This window comes from Alternaria infectoria (genome assembly GCF_024043175.1).
Source record: "Alternaria infectoria strain BMP 0036 chromosome Unknown scaffold_16, whole genome shotgun sequence".
Classification (NCBI taxonomy): Eukaryota; Fungi; Ascomycota; class Dothideomycetes; order Pleosporales; family Pleosporaceae; genus Alternaria; species Alternaria infectoria.
In genome coordinates, this window is record NW_026250705.1 from 230,460 (window position 1) to 254,059 (window position 23,600).

At 51.3% G+C, this 23,600-nt stretch overlaps 6 protein-coding genes across 6 annotated transcripts; 5 read left to right on the forward strand and 1 right to left on the reverse strand.

Moving 5' to 3' along the window:
* Positions 1-6,319: 6,319 nt before the first annotated feature.
* On the forward strand, positions 6,320-8,880 carry J4E92_008324 (uncharacterized protein; the record flags this gene model as incomplete). Its single annotated transcript, XM_051499677.1, has 2 exons — positions 6,320-7,563; positions 7,617-8,880. 2 exons carry the CDS (start codon positions 6,320-6,322, stop codon positions 8,878-8,880), a joined length of 2,508 nt encoding a protein of 835 aa, XP_051350053.1.
* Positions 8,881-10,181: 1,301 nt separating this feature from the next.
* J4E92_008325 (uncharacterized protein) lies at positions 10,182-11,510 on the forward strand (the record flags this gene model as incomplete). The annotated part of the gene is made up of 1 exon (XM_051499678.1): positions 10,182-11,510. The coding sequence occupies one exon, from the start codon at positions 10,182-10,184 to the stop codon at positions 11,508-11,510; it is 1,329 nt and encodes a 442-aa protein (XP_051350054.1).
* Positions 11,511-13,539: 2,029 nt separating this feature from the next.
* J4E92_008326 (uncharacterized protein) lies at positions 13,540-15,867 on the forward strand (the record flags this gene model as incomplete). The annotated part of the gene is made up of 1 exon (XM_051499679.1): positions 13,540-15,867. The coding sequence occupies one exon, from the start codon at positions 13,540-13,542 to the stop codon at positions 15,865-15,867; it is 2,328 nt and encodes a 775-aa protein (XP_051350055.1).
* Positions 15,868-16,496: 629 nt separating this feature from the next.
* Positions 16,497-17,791, forward strand: J4E92_008327 (uncharacterized protein; the record flags this gene model as incomplete). Its single annotated transcript, XM_051499680.1, has 4 exons — positions 16,497-16,562; positions 16,615-16,845; positions 16,896-17,193; positions 17,253-17,791. The coding sequence occupies 4 exons, from the start codon at positions 16,497-16,499 to the stop codon at positions 17,789-17,791; spliced, it is 1,134 nt and encodes a 377-aa protein (XP_051350056.1).
* Positions 17,792-17,952: 161 nt separating this feature from the next.
* J4E92_008328 (uncharacterized protein) lies at positions 17,953-19,680 on the reverse strand (the record flags this gene model as incomplete). Its single annotated transcript, XM_051499681.1, has 5 exons — positions 17,953-18,100; positions 18,151-18,830; positions 18,878-19,315; positions 19,369-19,587; positions 19,636-19,680. 5 exons carry the CDS (start codon positions 19,678-19,680, stop codon positions 17,953-17,955), a joined length of 1,530 nt encoding a protein of 509 aa, XP_051350057.1.
* A 1,464-nt stretch (positions 19,681-21,144) lies between these two features.
* Positions 21,145-23,484, forward strand: J4E92_008329 (uncharacterized protein; the record flags this gene model as incomplete). The annotated part of the gene is made up of 5 exons (XM_051499682.1): positions 21,145-21,465; positions 21,517-21,824; positions 22,020-22,390; positions 22,443-22,492; positions 22,555-23,484. The coding sequence occupies 5 exons, from the start codon at positions 21,145-21,147 to the stop codon at positions 23,482-23,484; spliced, it is 1,980 nt and encodes a 659-aa protein (XP_051350058.1).
* Between the last annotated feature and the right edge of the window lie 116 nt (positions 23,485-23,600).

Below are 23,600 nucleotides of genomic sequence, written 5' to 3' on the forward strand. Positions count from 1 at the left end.
GTTCTGAGGTGACATTCGTTAAGCTACTATTCAGCGACGCCATGGAGCCTAAGGTTGGAGACCCAACAGCAGTCCTGAAGAATAAGAAAGCGCTACATATCTCGCGGAGAACTCGCATCGTGGATGTCTCTTGTGCAGGCGAGTGAGGTAGGCTCGATATTGCCCATGCGTATTATGAACAACGATTCGAATCGATGACGGTCAGCGATGATGTGTCGGAGATATGCGTGCAAGCTGTGAATACCAGTGACTAGTCACAAGCTCATAGTACGAGAACAAGATGCATAGAAAGGGATACATCGGTCTAGTAACACGAGAATTGACATATTCAATGATGATGTAGCTTCCCGACTGATCCTTGCGTTTCAAACACGCTGGTCGCAGACAGAGTATTGATGTATGTCCCACCTATGTCTCTGTGCGAATAAAACGCCGTTGCTCTCCACGATGAGGCTCAACAGTCTTCAATAGACATTGATGTGACTGGCACAACTTGGACGGCAATGTGATCAGCTCGTCAGACCTTGGATTACAGGGTAGATACTGATCCCAATGTCGGTTGGGTGCCCGTTTCTCGGCATGCCTAGGTAGGTTAGCTTTCCAAGTTGTTGAAACCCTGAGTACCTGCATGCGGTCTCGAACGCAGTGTCGAAGAGCTGATCCAGGGTTTTGCGTCAGTTCTCGGGAAAGACATCCATTCACAGTATACCGCGGAGCTCGGGTATGCGGAAGCATCTGATTCTATTCGAGACCGATAATGCCATAACATACCTTCATCACTCACAAGATAAGAATGATGATGCAGCGTTGTACATGCGCAGCGGTCTTGGAAGTGTTGACGTAGTAACCGGCAACCATATGGATGTCATCGCGTTGACTGATGTGGTTTCTAGTACCGCCAGCGAAGAGCCGAATTCCGGGTAAGCCCACTTATTGGGAGATTGTGTTTCGGTAATGAAGTCTTGGAGGTGCCGGATTGATGTTGTGGATGCAGTGTCAAATGTCGCGGAAGATTCGGGAACGGCCCACTCTTGGCACTTGGCATTCCATCGATGACCTCATTCGCGATTACTCGACTTACCAACGACGAACAACCAACAAGAAACAGCGCTTGCATCCTAGGCTGTTGCCCTGTCACCTTAAATTCTATTAAATACATAAATATTTCTAGCTTAAACGCTTTCTCTTATAAGTAAATTTATAAAAAAATAGGCTCTCTACTTACTTATAAGTTATAAAAAGCTTAACTAATAGTCTTAGGCTTTTTAGCCTAAAGATAAGCTATAAATAAAAAAATTATTAAATTACTAAAAAATACCTTTATAATAAGAACTATAAAACTTTATAAGCTTTTTTAAGTTTAAAGATATAACTAAAGCTATAAAATTTAGTTATAGTAGTAAGAGAAGAGTTTATAAATATACTTTATATTAAAATACTACTATTCTAATTTTTACTTTTTTTTCTTATACTTTATTACTTAGAACTTTAAGTTAGTATTTTATTTTATTATACTACTCTTACTAACTCTAAAAATTTAAAATAGCTACTTTTAATAGTTACTTTTATATTAGCGTATACTTTACTTTTCTAAACTATACTTATAAGCCTATTATTTTATTAAAAAATAGTATTAAAACTATAAAGCTATACTTATAAATTAAGCTTTTTTTACTATACTTTCTCTATACTTTTAAGCTAATTAAAAATAGCTATAAAGCTATTATACTTACTAGTTTAAGAAACTTTAATAACTATTATAATAGTAAGAGAGTTTAGTTCTAAGTAACTACTTAGTAGACTCTTAAAATTATACTACTAGAATATTAGTTTCTTCTTAAAGTAATTAAACTTAACTACAGAGATATAGCGCTGGCGAGATGCTATATTAATCGCTAATGGCCCTGTCACCTTACGCAAGAACGAAAAACTGAATAGGCCTGGAGCCTACATTCACGTTGGATCACCTCCTTTGCGTCTTTCTATGTCGATGTAGGCTGCAAACCTGGTTCGGTTTCCCTAGGCTGACGTGCTCTTACTCCCGCTGATACGAAAGGACTCCATTACTCTCTAGTCGGCGGTATACTGCGTGTTGATAAACCACAAGAAAATCCCGGAATTTTCGGTATCGATCGCCAAGCCTACCTGCCCAGGTAGTTGGAAACAATGAACTTCCGGCCCTTCACGATACAAGAGTGGGTGGTGTTGCAGTAACGTGCCTACCCGTCGACGCAGATTCCGATGAACACACTTATCCGAACCATCTTGCTGCGCATTCACAAGCCGACCGGCCCGCCACTGTATTACGCTGTGATTCGGCTTTGCTTGCTTCGGGTGTCACGGATATGGTGGTCTATGATCTTCGAATGACAAGGACAAGCGACCCTGGGGTACTTCATTGTCGTAAAATACTGTAGCACCAGTCATCATGATCTAAGGGTGCGGAGTTGCTTGCCCTGGATCGTAGAAGACCGAAGTCGTTGAGCTGGGAGTCAACAGTAAGCCAACAACGTGGCTACATCCAATGGCTGGCGTATACCCGGACAACGGAAAAGGGGGGAAATAGAGGGTGTAAATCGATCGAAACATTACCGCAAGAGCCAGGAGGGGACCGACCCGAGGTGCTCAACTAATTCAAGGGTCTTTAAGACAGAACTGCGTTACGGGGCTGCAGATTGTTATAAAACGAGCGCGACACGCCTGTAGACAGGTCCAGCACACCATCTTCACTCCACTCACTCCACTCAATCCACCTGTCTCACCCCATCTCGCCTGGCATTTCCAGCTATCACATCATTGTCACTCTCAACGAACAACTATGATAGCCTTAAGCTACTTCTGGTTGGCATATGGCTGCCTCATGGCTAGAACAGCCATGATACCTCGTGCTCCTACTACTTCGACCATTGCCAAGGTAGGAAGTCTACCATCTTCCGTGATCTTAGACTAACTCTCACCTCACAGCCGGAGCCTATTCTGGCATCCGAGCCCACAACCTTCACTGCGTCTCCCGCCGGTCTCGTTAGTCTTCCTTACTGAGCCACAAGTCATACCCGTACTAACTCGAGTAAGGCTGCCCGTCAGAACTCCAATGGGGACGAAGAAGCCGCCTTGCACGCACTCGAAGCCTCAACCTTCGCCGCTCAAAAAGACCGGTACCCTGGCGACCTATACAACGAGTATACCTACAGCACGTGCTTGGGTAATTGCGCTGATGACCACGCCTCGGACCCTACGCCCATATCGATCCAATCAGCCATTGGCAACACTACTTTGACCGACGTCCGATTTTTCCAATGCAACGTAGCGTACAGGAGCTGCCATGAAGATTGTCTCAAGGACCATAAGAAGCTCATGGGAGAGTGGCCCCCTGTCAACAACCGGCACACCCCTGTCATGACCTCTAATACTCTTCGCAACTGCATGACAACGGCCAACGCGGTTGCCCAAATGGACCGAGGATTCGTTTCAAAGTCCGCGGGTATGACGAAAGAAGAGTTCGAACGGTTCAACACCGTTGGAATGTGCAATATACCACTCTTCGATGACACTATGATCTGTCTGGGCAAGTTCCAAAAGGAGAGGCAACTCTGGGATCTTGAACACTCCGTTTGATATTAGGTCGGCAGCAGCACTCACTCTTCTATAAAGCGTGGTCCTGCAATAGTTCTCGGACTTCGCAAGACTTCTGCTGCGGCACATCTGGGCGATGATAGGATAGCTCTGGGCGGATTTGATTCGGCGATCGTTTGATTCCACTTCCTGTCTTTACCTTTAGATCAAGTCTATAAAATATCCTGTCATCAAACTCTGCTCTTTCTTCACATGCGTGATTGAGTTCTGGGACTTGCCATATCTCGTGACATTGACTGAGACATATCTACGCATCAACGTTACGGCAAAGAAGTGATAGATACTCCCCTTTGGGATTGAAGATGGCAGCCATACGCCAACCCAGTAAAATGATGAACACTCAGGAGCCTATGTTGACGTTGGGTCAACCACTTTGCACGTTTTTGTCTTGATGTAGTCTGCAAACCTGTTCAGGGTTTTCTTGCATGAGATGGGCAGGCCGTTTCACATTTGCTTTAGCAGATTCGTTGCACGAATCTGGCATGCATGCATCACGAAGCTCTTGTTACTTGTAGTCAGCATACCCCACGCTCATTCAAAACCAGCTTTGCCTTCCATGTTTGATCCACTTCGCGTACCTTGTCGTGGCACCTCATCCTAGGAAAACCTGAACACCCTGGAGCCTACGTCAACGCCAGGATGCTAGCTTTATCTATTTTCATCTTGATGTAGGCTGCACGAGGGCGAATGTTCTACCTCACCCTCAAAGCTACGTTGACATCAAGTATCCAATCGTCGACCCAAAAACACTGGTCCAGCTTTTTGATCTCATACGGATACGCCAACTACACTGCACAGATCGAAGTACCCGCCTTAACAAGGATCAATTACCATTACCCCATGTTAGCCAAAGACCATCTCAAGGAGGAACAAGAGTACCAGTATCGGCACATCGACACATCGACACAGGCGAATGTGGAAGCAATGTTGACGTAGTTCGCAATGTTTTCTGTCCTGACGCATGTTGGGTCGATCTCTAGGCTCTGGTATCTGATCCGCCGTCTCCACCACAGGTTCCAAGTCATGACCCACGGCCCGCTGATTGTGACGTACCTGTTCCACCTCAACGAGCAACGGTTGAACTCCACCCCTCTTTCGACCGCCAGCATCATGCCGCGACATGAAGGCTTGCGGTCGTGTTGCGATATGGCTTGCCGTCCCGACCACATCAACGTATGAACAATCCGAACAGGCCTGGAGCATACATCGACATTGTATCACCTACTTTGCATGTTTCTATGCTGATGTAGGCCCCAGACCTGTTCAGGGTCATGCTTGTATGGCATGCGACTTTGCTTTTGCAGATCCGTCCTGCCAATCTTGGTTCAGGGGCGCCGTTTGCTTTTACGGTCGCCTCCACTCTTCCCCTGTTGAACAACAATGCACCCCGCAAACTGACAAAAGACCAGCGAAGCTAGAAGCCTTTGAAACCGTACCTGCATTCCAAGATGGCTGTGCATGCTATCCGCCGCGGGAAGGGCTTGCTTGCCTCGAGTGGGCCCCCTGAGAGGATCATGGCGATCACCCGCATTGAGGTGTCGCATCCAGAACGCCTTCATCTTGGTTGTAGGGGCTCTGTTGTTGCGCAGGGCTGAGTAGGGTGTGTGAGGGTCGCGCGGGGTCGAAATGTGATGAGCGGTCATGACGATATGTTGAGCTGCGATGTCGGACCGGCGACTGACCTTGATATGCTATCAAACTCTCATGACTATAGCACGATGCAGATGCGGATTGCGACATCTTTGTACTTGCAGTCGAGGACCTCCTGCGACGAATGCATAATGGGTTTGTTGTGACGGGACAAGCAAGTGGCGAGGCGAAGAGATGCCATTCAGATGATGCGTATTTCTGAGCACGTCAGCAGTCCCGTCACGCTACAGCTAAGGCCCACTTGTTTTTTCGTCCTCTTCTCATCGCCAACATCCTCCACCAGCTTTTCTGAGCAGCTGAGACGTCACTCCGCGTCATGCTCCATCATCTGCATCAAATTCACTTTGGAAAGGAATCCTCACAGCCCTCTGACATGCTGCCTGATGTGTCTCGGCAGAACTCAATGATCTCGCAGCGCCGCTCGGCTCCCCAAGTAATCACCGTCCCCCTTGTCGCTTATGTCGCTGACTTTGCATAACCTTGCACACAACACGAGAGTCGCTGCAGTGCGCGCATGCAGCATAATGAAGCTACCCACCTCTGACAGCTCAGGGTCTACCCGGTTCATATTAATAGACGCCATCGGACGCGCACGAAAAGCTCTGTGGCGTAAAGCCAAGTTGTGCAACATCGGTGGTTTTGGAACTGGCGCTCCGATGCTTTTGATGGCTGTGGGTGGTGTGGGAGAAGCATGTCGCATTCGCCAGAGGTAATCGCCGTCTGACTGCACCGTTGCGCCTCATGGTCGTGCTGCGGATGCGACTGCGGAATATTCCTTGGTCTGTTAGATGTGTTACTGAGATGTGCTTCTTGTTTGGACTGTTCATGCGACGTTCATGCAAAGAATCGACGTCTGTCTATGACTATATTACTGTTCACCCCTATAGCTCATGTCCGTATATCTCTGCATATTGTTACCGTCTCGTTTCTTTGGACCTCTCGTACGTTCGGCTGCAAGCAACAAATCGGGCTTCAGCGCACGCACCCAATATATCCGGATTGATACCTAAGGCTTACTCTCGAGACTGGGAACATCATGGCGGCGCCTCCTCCGTCTATATCGAAGTACCGAGGGGCACGCCCCGCCGCGCTCTCCATCATTGGATCTATATCATCACGCCCATCTACACAAGCTACACAATCCACACACGAGCTCAGATGGCACGCCCGCACCAACTCGGAAGAGCGCAGCTTGATCTCTGATATCCTCCAAGATCTGGCTGACAACTGCGAGACTGCGTTCGATCGAGCAACCGACCAAGCACGGTTAGGCACAGCCTCATATATCTCTTACAACGCACAAGGACAAGACCTCGCCCAAGATCTCGCCCAGTCACAACCATACTCGCAGAGGCGGGATTGCGCTACCTCTTACACAACCAACAACTTACGAGAAGATCTACAAGAAATCCGACCTTACCTTCGGGCAAGCACTCTAATGGCACTAGAAGGGATATTGCGGCTGAATGAAGCCAACGAGGCTAATGCAGCCAACCCAGCTTTCCGCCGGAACACAATAAGACGGGTTTCAACATCCGAGGATGGCGATCACGTACCAGTCATAATGGACCCATACGACGATACAAATTACTCTAGTCCTACGAGCTTCAAGTTCGACGACGAGAGCATCATGGACGGACCTCTCAGCCCTGCAATGGGCAAATACCCAGACCGAAACTACCGCAGGAGTAATCTCCGGGATGCGCATTCGATGAGCGACGAACCTTTTGATGAGCCACCGACCGTTTACGACATCGAACGACAAAGAGGAGCGCCGAAGGCACCATCTCCATACCCATCCACCGCGAAGACAGCAATCATAATGCTCTCGTTGTACATCTCCATCTTCCTTGTCGCTCTCGACCGAACCATCATCGGCCCAGCGATACCCGCCATCACAAACGAGTTCAGCAGCATTGGCGACATCGGATGGTACGGCAGCGCATACATGCTTACGGCAGCCGGCTTCATCCTTTTGTATGGTCGCATATACACCTTCTTTCCCACCAAACCAGTCTTCCTATCCGGCATTTTCTTATTCGAACTCGGGAGTATCATCTGTGGCGCTGCGCGGAATAGCAATATGCTCATCGTCGGGCGTGCCGTGGCCGGCCTCGGCAGTAGCGGTATCTTCACTGGCGCGATCCTGATCATGTTCAACACTGTGCCGCTGGCTAAGCGACCCATGCTGCAGGGTCTCTTCGGCGCATGCTTTGGCGTCGCAAGTGTGGCCGGTCCCTTGCTAGGCGGTGCGTTCACTAGCAGCAGCGCAACCTGGAGGTCAGTAACACAGTTAATGAATCGCAAATGAGATGCACGCTAACATGATCCAGATGGTGCTTCTACATCAACCTCCCGCTTGGTGGTTTTACTCTCCTTGTAGTGTGCTTGCTGCTGAAGTTGGATGAAAAGAAGCCGCAACTTAAGACGTGGGGAGAGACGATACGACAACTCGATCCCCTGGGTACCGCATTGTTCCTTCCGTCAATCACCTGTCTCTTGCTAGCGCTGGAGTGGGGCGCCGCCGACTACCCATGGACCTCACCGCGGATGGTCATACTCCTTGTCGCCTTCGCAATGCTATTGATAGCCTTCGTGTTGTGGCAATACGTCACCCGTCATACTACAGCGACTTTGCCAGCACGCATCATCTTCCAGCGTAGCGTTACGTTCGGTAGCGCATCGCAGTTCTGCGTAGGCGCAACCATGCTCACAGTCTCCATCTACGTCCCTCTCTGGTTCCAGGCCATCAAAGGTGCATCTGCGATGCAATCTGGCATCAACACCATTCCGCTCGTTCTTTCGGTTGTCTTCGGCTCGATCTTGTCTGGAGCTCTGGTACAGCGCATCGGATACTACACTCCTTTCATGATCCTTGGCTCAGGCATGATGGCTATCGGAGCTGGTCTCATTACCACTTGGGAGATGACCACCGATAACGCCATGTGGATTGGAACTCAGATTGTTGTTGGCTTTGGGGTTGGCTGTACCATGCAACATCCCAACATAGCCGTGCAAACCATACTGCCCAAGGAGGATGTTCCAACCGGCACGGCAGTGCTTTCGCTGTTCCAAACACTCGGCGGCGCAGTCTTCACAGCCGTCGGTCAGAACTTGTACATTCACAAGTTTTCGTCTGGACTCGAGCAAATCGGAGGCCTAGACCCTCAAAAGATCCTAGATGCAGGAGCCACGAACCTGACGACTGGTGTCACTCCAGCTATCAAGGCCCTAATACTTGCAGCCTACAACGACTCGCTGACACATGGAACGTTCTTTGCGGCACTCGTCATAGCTTGCCTTGCGATACCAGCTGCTGTAGGCATGGAGTGGCGAAGCGTCAAAGCAAGGCCAGACACGTCCGTACAGCGACTCGATGAGAAGCGGGATCAAAAGCCACAGCAACCCCGTGGTATCCTGAAAGCTCCAGCCAATGGTGCGGGTCGGCAAGAAGCGAACCAGCCGGCGGTCACAGAGCCCGCTCCAGCTTTGAAGAAGATGTTCAGGCAAAGCGGCCAGTTTGCTTCGTATTTGACCGCCACCATTAACCCCGACCTCCGTGATCAACTGGGCCCGGGGAAGCAAGTTCGCAGGTGACGAAGCTGGCTCTTCTTTCCCGGAATTAGATCTATGGATGAATGCGAGGTCCTTTAGCGTGTAATGATGATAGGGCGGATACCATATCGCATCGTATCTCTGCCATTAATGCATAATGTATTAGCCATTTGTTCTACCTTCCCGTCGTTATTCGCTTGAAGCTTGTCGTCTTTGGCATTGTTTCCAAGCGTCCCACGTGTTGTGAGGGGCGAAAATGCGCAAGCTTACAACACGTTCCTTGATTTTCGCAAGGAAGCAGACTTCGGGGCCATTCCGATTCGCAGCTCACCAAACAGGTAATGCGTAAGCGAAGCCACCAAGCCATGTCGCTGATCATCCCACGTCCAGGACGAGCAATCAAGCAAAGCCGAGATCTAGCGAAGCTTTATTAACCATATGCATCTTTGAGCCCCATTGTTGCGATATCATTTCTGCTTGATTGAGATGATAGACGATTGGGGTCGGTGTTGCTATCAGGCTCCAACGTGCATCTGCTCCGCCAACTCGGGCGTGATTATCGCCGTGAAGCCGCCCTTCTCGCGGTGAAACCACACTTCGGTGGTTTTGGGGTCGGATAGGGTGCGTCATCCGGGCCAGCTCCGAGATTGCGTGTACACCATTGGTTGTTCGTAAACCTAAAGCTTGCTGACAACCACCACCAGGTCGTACTCAGGCAGGCAGTCTGCTGTGCAATCTGTAAGAACCAACAGCAAGACTAGCGACGCGCATTATATGCCAATGGCGTTGCCAGACGTCTCATCTCGCCGCGCACGGTTCGTCAGCCCACGTATTCCACTCACAGCTGGCGCGAAGGTGGCCGTACTATACGTCAGATACTCGAACGCAATTAGTGATCCGATCTCACAAAGGACCGAATGTAATGTCGATACCGGATCGCACTTCCCACGGTTCCCCACAGCTGTCGGGCGTCGTAGCATGGCCATACCACGTAGCTGGGTCGGTCTCAAGTAATGCTCAGCGTTGGGCTGGCCATCGTATAGCAGTTACGAGCTTCCGCACAAATGGTGAGCTGACGCTGATAAGCTCTGGCATGGTGAGAATGAGCCGCAGCTGTACAATGCGGCTCATGTCGGACCTGTTGTTTCGGAGATCATAGAGGAGAGACGAATATGATCGACGCCGCATTTAGAGAATGGTGCATGTCTGCAAGGCGACGTCCATGGTGTTATGTATAAGAGCCAATACACCAGGACACCTTGAGACCCAGTCAGTACTGGAAGGCTAATCGTCGTTACTGTTCAACCTTCTCTTCTGCGATAAGAGGTGCAACATCTGGCACTATGGCTTCCCAACACGTTCACATCGTGCTCAGCGTAGCATGGCAAGACGCTGGAGACACGACACGTGCCATTGCGATGGCTATCGCGTTGCGGGATATGTGTCCGTCCAATATCAATCTGCGAATCGACTTCCTGTCCTGTGGCGCGCGGTTCGAATATCAAATCACGGACGCTGGCTTCAACATTGTCCCAGCTCAACCACGCGTGAAGGGCATCTCTGTGGCACATGACCTCGGATGGGACTGGCCCGAGTTCTTCGGTTCAGAAGAAATCGCAAAGTCATTCATCGATGGCCAACTTGCTGCGTTCAAAGAATTGAAGCCGGATATTGTGTTCCATGGCATGTGGGCTCCAGCGTCTATTGCTGCGCGACTCCTGGGTATCCGAACGATCAACTTCCTCCCGGTTCCGTTGCATCCTGGAGCCTTTGCCCACGGCCTGATTCGCGATCTTCCAGATATGATGCCATTGTTCACACGGCTTCCACGACAGGTTCGACAGCGCATGGCATGGTGGGCCAGCGGCCTGATGGTGAACGCTCCTATCTTCCGACAGAAGCGCCTAGGAGCTGCTGCAGCAGCCTGTGGATGGCCAGTCACGGGCCCCATCTCCCTCTTCGACATGAACATGGCCGATCTCAACTTGGTGAACGACCACCCCGTATTCCATCAAGAATATCTGCACCGCCTCCCAAAGAACATAGTCCTCACAGGTCCTTTGTACGCGCGAAACGACTCGAAGCTGGACGAGGACATATCGGCACATCTGACAAAGGGTCCTGGTCCATCGATCCTAGTTACAATGGGCAGCTCGGGAACGGAAGAGTTTTTGTTCGAAGCGATCAAGGCCCTGAGATTGAATCCTGACGACAACTGGAATGCAGTTGTGCTAGCTTCGAAGTCCATCTGCGACATCGATAAGGCAGTCGAGATCGCTGCCGGAGATGCGCGCCTTCTGGTGACTGATCGGTTCATCCCAGCACCGGCCGCCAATGCGCTCGCCGACCTCATCGTCACGCATGGAGGTCAAGGGACTGTCCAGTGCGCCTTGGCTGCAGGAAAGCCTATTGTCGGTGTTGCGCTACAAGTCGAGCAGCAGACGAATTTGGACAACGCGATGAATGCTGGAGCAGGTATCCGTGTACAGAAACAGTTTTGGAAGGCGAAGAACATTCGCAGCACAATTTTGACAGTGCTTAAGGATCCTTCATATGCAGCGAGCGCGCGGATGCTAGCGGAGACGTTGAATTCGATGGACGGCGCAAAAACGGCGGCAGAGGTGATGTGGAAATTCATCGTCGAGGAACAGACTGAGAAGGTCAAAGTTTAGGTTTGACAAACAAGCGTGTCATGGTGTCATGATGCTGGCGCGCTAGATTCGACGGCTGAGAACGCGACGCGTTTTGGTTGGCCAGATCGCTGTTGCTGACGCCGGGCAGTCCGCGTGGAGACATTTTCCATATCCTGGTGTACTTTAGAGGTTTCAAAGTTCTCTTCATAAGAATGCAACCTGTAGGAGTGCAACGATGATGGTCAAGAACGCGTTGTATCTCGGGTGGAGGAGAAGAGACACGTGAGAAGCATGCCATGCCGACGCGTGCCGTAGCGTTAGCGGCTTGGCACGCTCATAGCACTTCCCAAATATGCGGTCCGCCCCTGGACGCTCTTCCCATCCTCTTTTCCAGCACCATCTCGCGCGCCTATACTATCGAGGCCTCATGCATTTCCTCTCTATTTATGTGCGAAAATGCATATCTTGCGTTTGCCCTAGTATTACAGTCACGACCAATCCCTAAAAGGACCACGAGGGTTCTTCGCGCTGTAACAAGGCCTCGTATCACAGAAACCTCCGCTGTTCCCTGGAGTCTCGCCATGCATACAAATTGGTAGTCATCGCATTTACATAAGCATCGGCCAACACTACTGATACACCGGTCAGCTTGGAGCATTCCTGTCATGGCGAAAGGTTTCTTTAGTGGTGTCTCGGCATTGTCGATGTAATCTCCTGCTAACAACTAACTTAACGCCAGCAAAGGCTCGTCCATCAGCCAGCCGCTCCCTCGGTTTCCACCATCGTTAATAGAGCCTCTTACTGGTCGTCGCATGCCCCCGCAAACGTCCGTTACGCTCCCCTTCACATATTTGCACAAGTCCGACACGCATGCTGATCTTTCTTTCCTCGCACTCCTTCGTCAACCATAGTCCCAAACCGCGTAGCGCTCTATCATTGGACTGATCTTTACATATGCAGACGTTGGAACTGAACTCATTCAACGTGAGATATCGCAGAGTAGTGCACACGAGTAGTTTCTCCAACCTGTACTTCTGCACTATTTTCGCCACGGAGTCTGCTGTTGGCTCATTGACTCTGTATTCGACTCGCGCCAACACACTTGTACGCATTCCGATACGGAGGCTCTGGAGCGCTGGGAACTTGTCTATGTGACTGAGCAAAGTTCTGATGTTGTGCATGCCTCCTAATATCAACGATCTTAGGCTGCCAAAAGCGTTGTTGGTTGAGAGAAGCGTAGTAAGTCGATGTATATTGCGATAGCCTCGGACTTGAACATGGGATTTAACCAGGACGACTGGTGTGATATCTTTCCTGATTGCGGATGATACCTGGGAAATGCATGCTGCGCCGTAGTAAGGTCTCAGGGGGTAGGCTTTGATGTCGGTGTTTCCTCCAGGAACCTTGACAAACATAACGACGTATTTTTCGACTGCACCCCCAAGCACTGCTTCATAGACAATATCTCTTAGCTCTCTTGGAAGTTTGCCAAGATCTCCAAGGCCAGTGGTGGGTGCTTCGGTGGGCGCGAGATCATTCTTGTCTCTAGAATTGAGGAAGATTGCGAGGCTACCCATGATCTTGGTTGAGTAAGAAAGTGAGACCAGTGGTTGTCAGTTCAGCGCATTCTCATAGTCGGTGCGAACTCATAAGCGCAGGGAGTCATACATTCACGTCAAAGTGACGAGCAGGTCAGTGCTGTTGGCCTCACTATACCTATCGCAATTACTAGGGTTACTGAGGGAAACAAGACGGATGGTTTGCTGCCTAAACACCATGATCGAGGTAGAAAAGCCGACCGTGCACTCCAAATTCACTCGACGAAGTATCCCTGACGGCCTAGCCCGAGTATTAGATCTTGGCTAACACGACTATGCAGGATAGAGACTTCGACGATGACCCTTTCTCATCTCCATCGCCTGCCCAACATCCGATGGAACAAGTTGCACCTACTCGATCTCGCCGAGCGCAATCCACCCCCGGTTATACATTGCCTGCACCGCCTCCAGCGACCCCTAGCGACTCTTTCGAGGCGACCCATACTCTAGAAAGCAGCCCACTCTCTCATATGACCCCCCTACCGGCCTCTGGTCTGTGGCAATGGACAGCCCAAATGGACGGTCGTCCCACGTCTCTACCAATGTTACCGTTCACGACTCGAGGATTTCGCAACCCCGATGCGGTTCCGGCGTTCCATCGCTTTGAGACAACCATCTCAGCAAATCTCTCCTTCGGCATTCGATTCATGTGCGACGACTACGAACATTCAGGGGTAAGCTTCGGTCTAGCTGCGCTGCAGATCCTACTCACACAGCTCACTGGTACCGACGACTTCGTGATCGGCCTGGGTCGAGCTTTGAAGGGCAAGGGCGATACTATGCCAGTGCGTTTCAAGGGCGACTCGCAACACACCTCCAACGAACTCCTGGAGCAGACTAAGGCGACCATGGGCGTGTCTAGACGGTATCTTCATGTACCAGTCAAGAACTTGTTATCCGAGTTGAACATTTCGAAGCCGACACTTCTCCATCAAGTTACCTTCGACTGGATTGCTAGTGCGTATCCTACCTCTCCGACTACCGACATGTACTTCGAGCATGCTCAAGACCTCGTCTTGATTGTACGCGAAGACCTCGACCGTAACCTAGTCGTATTCGTTGGCCTGGACGAGAAGACGTACGACAAAGAGCATGCTGAAGTTGTGGCGGAGATGTACATCCAAGCAATGACGCAAATGGTCGCTCAGAGTCAGACTACCAGCATCATCGATATGGACCTTATACCCCAAGAAGAGCGTGAGCAAGGTATGGCGCACGGCGCCGGACCTGAGCACCAAGTCTCCTTCAGCAGCGTCCTCGAGAAGCTTCAGGAGATCGCAACAACGACTCCGGATCGTGTCGCTGCAAAGGACGAACAAAACCAAAAGATGACCTACGTCAACCTCATACGTCGCGCGGTCGCCATGTCTTCCGACCTGAAGAAGCACGAAGTCGGTCGTGGTACTCCTGTGTGCGTGCTTGGTCCACCAACCATCGATCTTCTTTGCAGTATCGTCGCGATATGGTGCGCTGGCGGTGTCTACGTTCCGATAGATTTCCGCCTGTCCGTTGATGACAATCTTCCTATCGCTAAGAACTCCGACACTATATTTTGCATCGTCAGCACGCCAGATCTAGTTGACTATGCACTGAAACTCCAACTTGGTACCGTGTTCTTCTGCGGCGACATGGTGTTCACGGAAGGTTTCAACAACGTCGAGGAGCCGCTGCCAGACGATCTTGCTGTGGGACTGCATCTTCCGTCGTCCGATGGTCTGCCAAAAGGCGTCGTTTTGACACACGAGAATTTGAAGGTGCTTGTGGCTTCCACTGCCTACTACTTCGAAGAAGAGAAGCCGATCGTACTGCAGCACAGCAACTGGACGTCGGAGATGTCGCTCTTTCAGATCTTGTTCGCCCTAACGTCTGGAGGCACACTCTTCCTAGCCGCAGACTCATCTCCCGCCAATGTGACCAAAGTCATGGTGCATCAGAAGATCACCACTACTATTGCTACACCATCCGACTACTCACTTTGGTTCCAACATCCTCGTCACATGCTCAAGGAATGCAAATCTTGGAAATTCGCGTTGAGTGGCGGAGAAAACATCTCATCGAGCATTATTCGCAGCTTCACTGAGCTTCAACTCAACAACCTGGAGCTTGCAAGCTTCTACGGAGCGACTGAGACGACGATCGCTTCCTCCATGAGCTTTGTCGACTACAAGGCGTACGCGGCCAACAAAGAAGGCCAGCTCATCCCTGTGGGAACCGCGTTGCCGAACAACCACATCTGGGTAGGCGACCATCTGGGCAGACCACTTCCTGGAGCTTGGACTGGTGATATCTGGGTCGCTGGTCCGGGTGTCGGGCCATGCTACTTTGGCTCCAAGGCCGACGACCATCGTTTCCAGAAATATCCTGGAACTGGTGTGAAGAGTTTTCGGACAGGAGACTGGGGTTTCATCAACGATACTGGGGTACTTTTCGTTACCTCTCGACGCTTGGACGAGTCAACCGCGCAAGTAGGTGGTTTTCACATCGAGCTAGGAGATGTCTCACGAACGATCGTTGACCAGGCCAAAGGGAGAGTGGTGGAAGCAGTCGTGGTTCTTCACAGCAATGAAGAGCAGGAAGAACCGCAGATCCTGGCTGCTGTTATCATGACCGGGACACTCAACGCTGCATCGCGCCGGTATCTGCTGAAGTTGCTTCGCGGTCTCAATCTTCCTGCTTACATGCGCCCGACCCGCGCCGTGATATGGCAGCAGCTGCCACGCACGTCTGGAGGAAAGATTGATCGTCGTGCCGTGATGGCAACTGCGATACCAGATACCGACATTATCCGGGTCATGTAACCGATGAGCTTCCTCAATGAGTGAGTCATCAGGGCGTTGGGGATCTATGCAAGCGTTGGATATTCTGGGTGCGTGGGAGAAAGCTGTGATTCATAGAGGCATGTATCTAGAAACCTCAACACCTTTGTATCGTTAGCCAGAGAAGCAATGTGACGTGTGTTTCGAAAAACGAGGGGCTAAGTGAGAAGAACATGCCCCTCCTCCCCCTCCAGAGCACCCATCACCCCTCCATCTCCGCCTCACGCGACCCATTGCGGCTCGCGCCGCATATTGCATGCCGCAAAGAATGCATCCGTGACCAGAACACAGCCCGCCAGCTCATGACCTTCTGTATGCTTCCGGTGACTTCCAACACCAAGGCAGCGTATGAGCCCAACTCCCCCACATGCCCAGCCAATCAGAACCTGCCATCTTTCGCACCGGCGGCGTCACCGTACTTTGGGCCATGCAGATGCAAAACAACTAGCTAGCGCTGCGCGGGAGCCCAAAACAACGCGTCTTCTTAAATGTTAGGATCCCCAGATTCTTCTGTCGTTTAGTAATTTTCCTGCCTTTTGGTGATTGCGTGACGTTTGCCAGTTCTGAAGATGGCGGAATTAGTTGTTGCGGGCCCGCCTGCCCCACCTCCGATGACGTTTCGCGATCGGTTGTCGCAGTTTAGGATTCTGGAGGAGAAGAGGTGCGAGCTTATCGAGGTATGCTATTGGAGGCGTCCTGGAAGTGACGATGATTTTGACGACGGAGTAGGAACTCCTCGACAAGCTCGAAAAGACAGAAGCACGCCTCGCACAGTGTGAACTCGACCTCGGCTCCGAACAGAATGTCAGGCGGACGCTGCAAGCGGAAATCGCAGATGTCACGCGGACGATGCAAGGCCAGCTATCAGAGTCCAAGGCAAAAGAAGAGGCTCTAGTACAATCACAGTCCAAACGGCCGTTCGTTATGGTGCTCATAGATGCCGATGCCGAAGGCTTCCTGGTATGTGTTGTAGTACACTTCTAGTCGTGCATCTCAGCTGACCGTCCCAGTTCCAAGACAAATACATAACACGAAAAGCTCAAGGCGGCGAAGCATTAGCAGACGAACTGAACATACGGATAAGAGAATACTTGCGGGAGCTGTACGAAGATGCCGACTCACTCGACATCATCGTCCGCATATATGCCAACTTGGAGGGTATGGCCAACTACCTTGTACGACTTGAGAAGGTTCGGAACTTGGGTCAGCTACGAGCCTTCTCGACTGGCTTCTGCGGCAGGATAACGAGCTTCGACTGGATCGACACTGGAGTCGGCAAGGAAGGCGGAGCAGGAAGAAAAGTGCGAGGTATGTATCCACGCATGCTCGAGGTGGAAAGTCGCGGCGAAGTCTCTAACATGACACAGAAAACTTGTCGTTTTTCGCATCGAACACGCACCTACGGCACACGATAGTCGCATGCTCGCCCGTCGACCTACCCGCTTCTCTCCTCACCTCCATACCACTCGAGAAGCTGACGCTGATCGAATCTCTCCCGCTACCTTCTTCGCTTACAACACTACCTCTGAAAACCGCCAAGTTCCCCTCTCTCTTCCCTCCTCCGCCACCCACCAAGAACGCAAAGCCCAGTCGAGAGCGCGGCCGAAACGAGCGAGGACTAAGCGAAACCGATGTGAGAAGAGGAGACAGGGACATGCGAAGAGGAGATGAAAGAGGCGGAGGACCACAACTGCAGCTCATGGAACAGGAACATGAAGGTGGAGGCTCGACATGGCTGGTCATACAACCTGAGAGGAGTAAGAGCCAGGCTGTTAGCGGGAGGGACAGGGACAGGGACAGGAGGAGGGCTCCAAGCGAAGACGATACCAGCAGTCTGAGCATCAGTATCGGGCCAGACAACACTGTTAGCGTTGACAGTGGGAGGCGGCGGAGACTGATGGGTTAGTCTCGGTTTGGCATGCGGGATCTGGAATCTTCGTTGCGGAGGAAAGCTGTCACGTCGCGTACTATTTGATGAGTTTGATAGCATGGCATAGCATAGCGTAGCGTCATATATTCGTAGTGTTCATCGTACGCTGGTATAGTGGCGGGAGCACAGCCCGAAGTCTACAGCGTTTGTCGGAAGCCTTCTTGGCCCTCCAGAATTCTCTCTCCGCGATCAGCCTGGCGATTAGCTCGTGAGTAGACCCAAAAATTCTTCAGAACGTGCAGGATGCTCAGTACTTGGGTCGCGATGACGACAGCCATAGCGGGTCTATACAAGTCAGCTTCATATTCCCATACATCATGATGCATGGAACTCACATGTACTTCGGCGCATCTTGTTGTCGGAAGATGTTCGATGCTGCGATGCCCCCACAAGCTCCCCCTCCAATCAACAACGCACTCGCAACACTCCTCTTCATCTGGCCCACGATGTTGTTGTGCATATAACTCAGTATGCTCGGCACATTCGCGTTCGCACCGCTGACGCCCAGAAAGACTCCGGCATACCGTGCGCGAGCGTTGCTGAGGAAAGCCATCATACACACTCCCAAGACTGCCCATGCGCAGTTAAACACGATGATCGCACCACGCATTCTGTATCGATCGGCGACCCATGCGGTACCGAACATCCAAGCCGCAGCCAGGACATAGGGCGGGAAAGACAAGATCTGACTCATGGCGACAGAGTAACCCATGTCGTTGCGGAGGATGATTGGCAGGAAGTATCCCCAGCTGTATGCGACGACGTTGTTTAAGAAGTAGAGCCACGCGAACTCCCAGATCTTCCAGTCGCGGAGATGTTTGGCGATGGTCGGCCAAGTGAGCTTGTCCGCGATGGCATCGCCGCGGTCGCGTTGAATGCGGGCCAGAACTATGTTGGCCTCTGCAGGGGTCAAGAAAGGGCGTTTCGTGATCGGGCTGGGTTGACTGGCTTTGTCGGGGAAGTCGATTATAGTTAAGTAGCCCATGAAGCCGAGAAGCACAGTGATGGCTCCCTCCTACGATGGGTCAGCAGTTGACGTACGTAGACATAGGCCTAACTTACGATTGCGAAGATCCATTGCCATCCATTGAGACCTCCTAGGCCTCTCATCTCACTCAATCCCCAAGCCAGGATGTTTGAGAAACCACTTGCAAGCAGCGCTAGTAGGTAGAAACCACTGAACCTCTTTTGCACCTCGAATCTCACATACCAACAGCTCAGCAGGAAGACGCAGCCAGGGTAGTAGCCTGCTTCAAGCACACCCAGTATGATCCGGCACCCAAGTGCTTGTGTCCAGTCGTTCGTAAAACCCATGCCGATCGTGACAGCGCCCCAGCAAATGACCAGGGAGGGAAGCCATACGGCAGGGCCGAGCTTTCGAATGATGATGTTGGCAGGGAACTGGAAGATGATATAAGGTATAAAGAAGATCATGGTGAGGATGGAGTAGCGTGAGCCGATGGAGAGACCCAGGTCCTCGTCCATGCCTGCGATACGCGCCTAGAATTTGAGTCAGTATACGACTTACAACGACGACTGAGAGTATGCCATACATTGGGAAGATTGACGCGGTCAATGAGCGCGAAGGCATATATGACAGCGAGCGTTGGTAAAAGCCTGAGATCTATCTTTCGAATGATGCGACGTGTTTCCTTGTCATCCCTTTCGATGGGTGACGATGCTGGTCCCGAGGAGTCATTCGCTGGATCTATAGCATCTTCGACGTTGATACGATCGTCTCTACCGCCATAGCTCCTCTCATCGAATGAGATCTTCTGTCGTCAGCGCATCATTTTAGAAGAGCTTGGATGGACACTGACATGCTCCTTTCGCTCGGCTTCAAGATCCTTCTCCTTTAGCGACATGTTGTTTACTGTAAGTTGACTGGAACTCCTTGCACTGAGTACGCCCCCCAACGCTCTTATCGCTGCATCCCCTCCAATTCTCCAACGATAGATCCTCGCCAAACGTCTCCCGAATCGCGGGGTGCAGCGCACATCTTTACTCAATCCGGCTATGACAAGTCGTTTGTTGGAGTAAGAGTTCGCTTCGCGGGCTTAGCTTCATGCATTGTTACATACGAAGTTCAGCTTCCGCAGCGGAGTGGAGGCTTGGCTTTTGAAATGTTCGGGTGATTGAAGTTCGTGAATGACGTATGTTGACTCGACTTTGCGATGTCAGCGTCGGCAAAGGGAAGGGCGTAGTGAACGATGCATTCGCTTATTTGCTGGACTCCCTGGATGGTGTCTGCACCTGCCGTGGCGGTGTCATGATCTGCGCCATGGTCATAAGCGTGCCGTCCGTAATAGGGAGTCATAGCTGCGGTTGGCGATCGTGTGGCACGGCACCTCTGTGATGCGGCTTTCGTATCGCCAGTATCGAAAGAACAGTTGCGTTAATAAATGGGGAGCAGAGTACATGCAGGTGGAAGGCGGGGAGCGATGCGACGCCGACGCGATTGATGATGATCACGTGACTGCACCCAACTGAGACTAGCCCATCGCGAATCTTCCACGCTAAACTTCAGCGCGTTCCCGAGGTCCCAACCTGAACGCCTCACTCTTCCATCATAACTAGCGATGCCCGCCTCCTTGTATGATAGTGTCGCAAAGGAGCGATGCTTGGATGAAATCCCTAAAATACCCTCCGCCTACATCGCAATTGCTGTTAGTCAAGCTGGTCGGATGCCGAACGTATGCGCGTCCACAAGGAGCACCCACTCATCGAAGATCATCACTGCTGGCTTGCTGACAACGAAACCTACTTGAAATCTCGCTCCTTCGAAGGTTCTCCATCGACCGTTCCATAACCTCTTACGCTAGTTCTCTGGGTGCAACTCGAACGTCGCCAATACCGCGCTATGTTGACGTGTTGTGCTCGATCGCTTCGACAATCTCCCCATTTCCTGTCCACGGTGTAGCTGCGAGTTTGAGAACGAGCTTGACCCATCGCTAATGCGTCATTTCTTTACCAGAACGGAGTTAAAGACTCGGAGAAACAAGTAAAATGAGAACCAACACTAACCGAGGATATGGCACTGATCGATCAATGTCCAACAACCAACATCCAATGTCGTACAAAGAGTCACCGTACACCAACGTAGCTTGAGCCAAGCTCTACGTATTCTTGTGCGCCGCGAAAGACCACGGTGCGAACCTAAATTCCCTCTCGACCGCGAAATGCCGCCTCAACCCTGATGTCATGGGTCAATGCATCGATAGCTGCGTTTGCTTCCATCACTTGCAGCCGATGGGAACGCACAGCGACGCGGGATCAGAGTCGTTACACCTGCGTGTATTTTACTCACGACCTCATCATACCATTCCGCAATGGCTTCCAATTGCGCTCGAGTGCCTGACCAGGCCTCTCCAATCCACCGTCTGGCGATCAAGCCTCTCTTCGACAGCCTCCCACCTCGTGACAAGCTCTACGCTCACTATCTCTCGCAAGCAGCCTGGCATGGAGCGCGCATCATTCTGCGCCAGACCTCTTTAGAATCGGAAGACATCTTCGACTTCATCATAAAGGCCTATCATGCGTGCGAGGGCGAGTGGAGCCAGTTCAAGGAAGTATGCGCGGTGACCGACGACGAAGTCAAGGCTTTTTTGAGCTATGCTGGGCTATTCTTGTACAATCTCGGAAACTTCTATGTAAGCGCCAGCAGTTGTGGGAGAGAATGAGATTATGTGCTGACTGTGTAGGGTGAGGGAGGCCAGAAGTTTGTGCCTGATCTTCGCAAAGAGTCTCTGCAGAAGATCGTGGGATGCGTGGGTATGGCAGAATCTGCCGCTGAAGACCTTGTCGAGAGTATGACTGCAGTGACCCCGCAGGGCATTGGATACCCGAGCGATACTGCTGTGTCGAACTACTACCTGGGCGACCGCATCACCCGCACAGAGATCAAAGAAATTCAACTAACAATGCAGGAAGCAGGCATCGAGCCTGAGAATACCAGAGTGCGAAAGACGACAACAGATGGGAGCGCTGTCTACGAAGTTCTCCGGGCCTCGTATGAAACAGGAAGTCGCGATCTTGCCACAGCAGGACGACTTGGCGGCTCGAGAATTTTATCAGTAAAAGGAGATCATCGGAATCAGGTGTCCAATATTGGCTCTTAGTAAGTCAATCCCAACCCTAACATTCAATCATAGATGATAGCATTAAGATCTCCGGGCCTGACATCAAGACTTACGAACTACCACAGCCTCGATCGCGCCAGCATGTACGCACAGAACGACAAACAGGTGAAAACGCTTGAACGCTACATCTACAGCCTCGTAACCGGATGTCTCGGAGCATATCGACAAGGCCAGGAAACCTGGGTCAAAGATGTCACCCCATCGGTCGAACATATCCTCGGCTTCGTAGAATGCTATCGCGACCCCCATGGCGTACGAGCGGAATGGGAAGGCGTGGTATGTATCGCGGATCCAGAAGAAACAAAGAAGATGGAAGTCTTCGCGGCTAGTGCAGCGAAGTTCTGTACCTTGTTACCTTGGGCGACGGCGGAGAACGAAGGCAAGGGCTTGTTTGAGAAGGACGTGGTTGTCATACCCCAATGTGCTATTGTGCATGGTGCGTGCCGGCTCTCTCCATACATCAACGCATGCTAACACTGATGACGCAGCGCTAACACTCTGCTGCCCGTATGTTTGGGAAGCGTCAAACCTGCCGAACGTAAGTCCTCCTAATTGTCTTCCACACCTCAATGGTCTAGTCACTAACTTTCACTTGCTTAGTACAACGACATCCGCGAAAATCACGGCTCAAAGAACATCATCATCGCCAACCGAATGAGTGCTAATCGCAACTCCCCCGGCGCATCTATCTACCTCCACTCCTCAGACCGCGACCTCTACCGTCAAAACCTTCATACTATCCGCTTCGTCGCAACAGTCATCCACGAACTCCTCGGCCACGGCACTGGAAAGCTTCTCAGCGAAACAGCCCCCGGCATCTTCAACTTCGACGCCACGAACCCGCCGATCGACCCTTTGACGAGCCAAGGGGTGACCTCCTGCTACCGCCCCAACGAAACGTATTGGAGCATCTTCGAAGACATTGCCAATTCAGTTGAAGAGTGTAGGGCTATACTCATGTCGGCGTATCTCATCGACAACAAAGACATACTTGCGATTTTCGGATATGATGAGAAGACTGAGTTGACGGCTGATCACCTGGTCTACCTTTCTTATCTGCACCTCGGTGTCGAAGGTCTCCGTTCGCTCGAACACTGCAACCCAGATACAAGGAAATGGACCCAAGCACACAGCCAAGGCTACTTCGCCATCTTCAAACAGCTCCTCATCGAAGGCAACGGAGTTCTCACCGTCCACCACGACGCGAACACATCCGAGCTACACATCACCGTTGACAGTACCAAGATTATATGCCACGGCAAACCTGCACTGGGTCGCTTGATGTGCAACTTGCATATCTGGCGGTGCACAGCGGATATCGAGGCGTGCCGACCGTTTTATGAGAGCTTGACCAGTGTAGAAGGTGTATATGAGGAGTGGAGAAGCGTTGTGGCGACGAGGCCAGAGCGGAGGGTAAAGTTCGTGCAGGGGAATACGTTCCTGAAGAAGAATGGGGAGATGGAATATAGGGAGTACGAGGAGAGTGATGAGGGAATCATAAGGTCTTGGGCTGAGAGGGGGCCTTTGTGAGGGTCGGTTGTAGGGGGGTGTTTGGGGTAGGCGGGTAGGTGATCGTGACCTTGACTTCATGCTAAATAATGCTGTGTCTGGCATCCAAGTTTGGTTTGTGTTTGCGGGTTCCTACT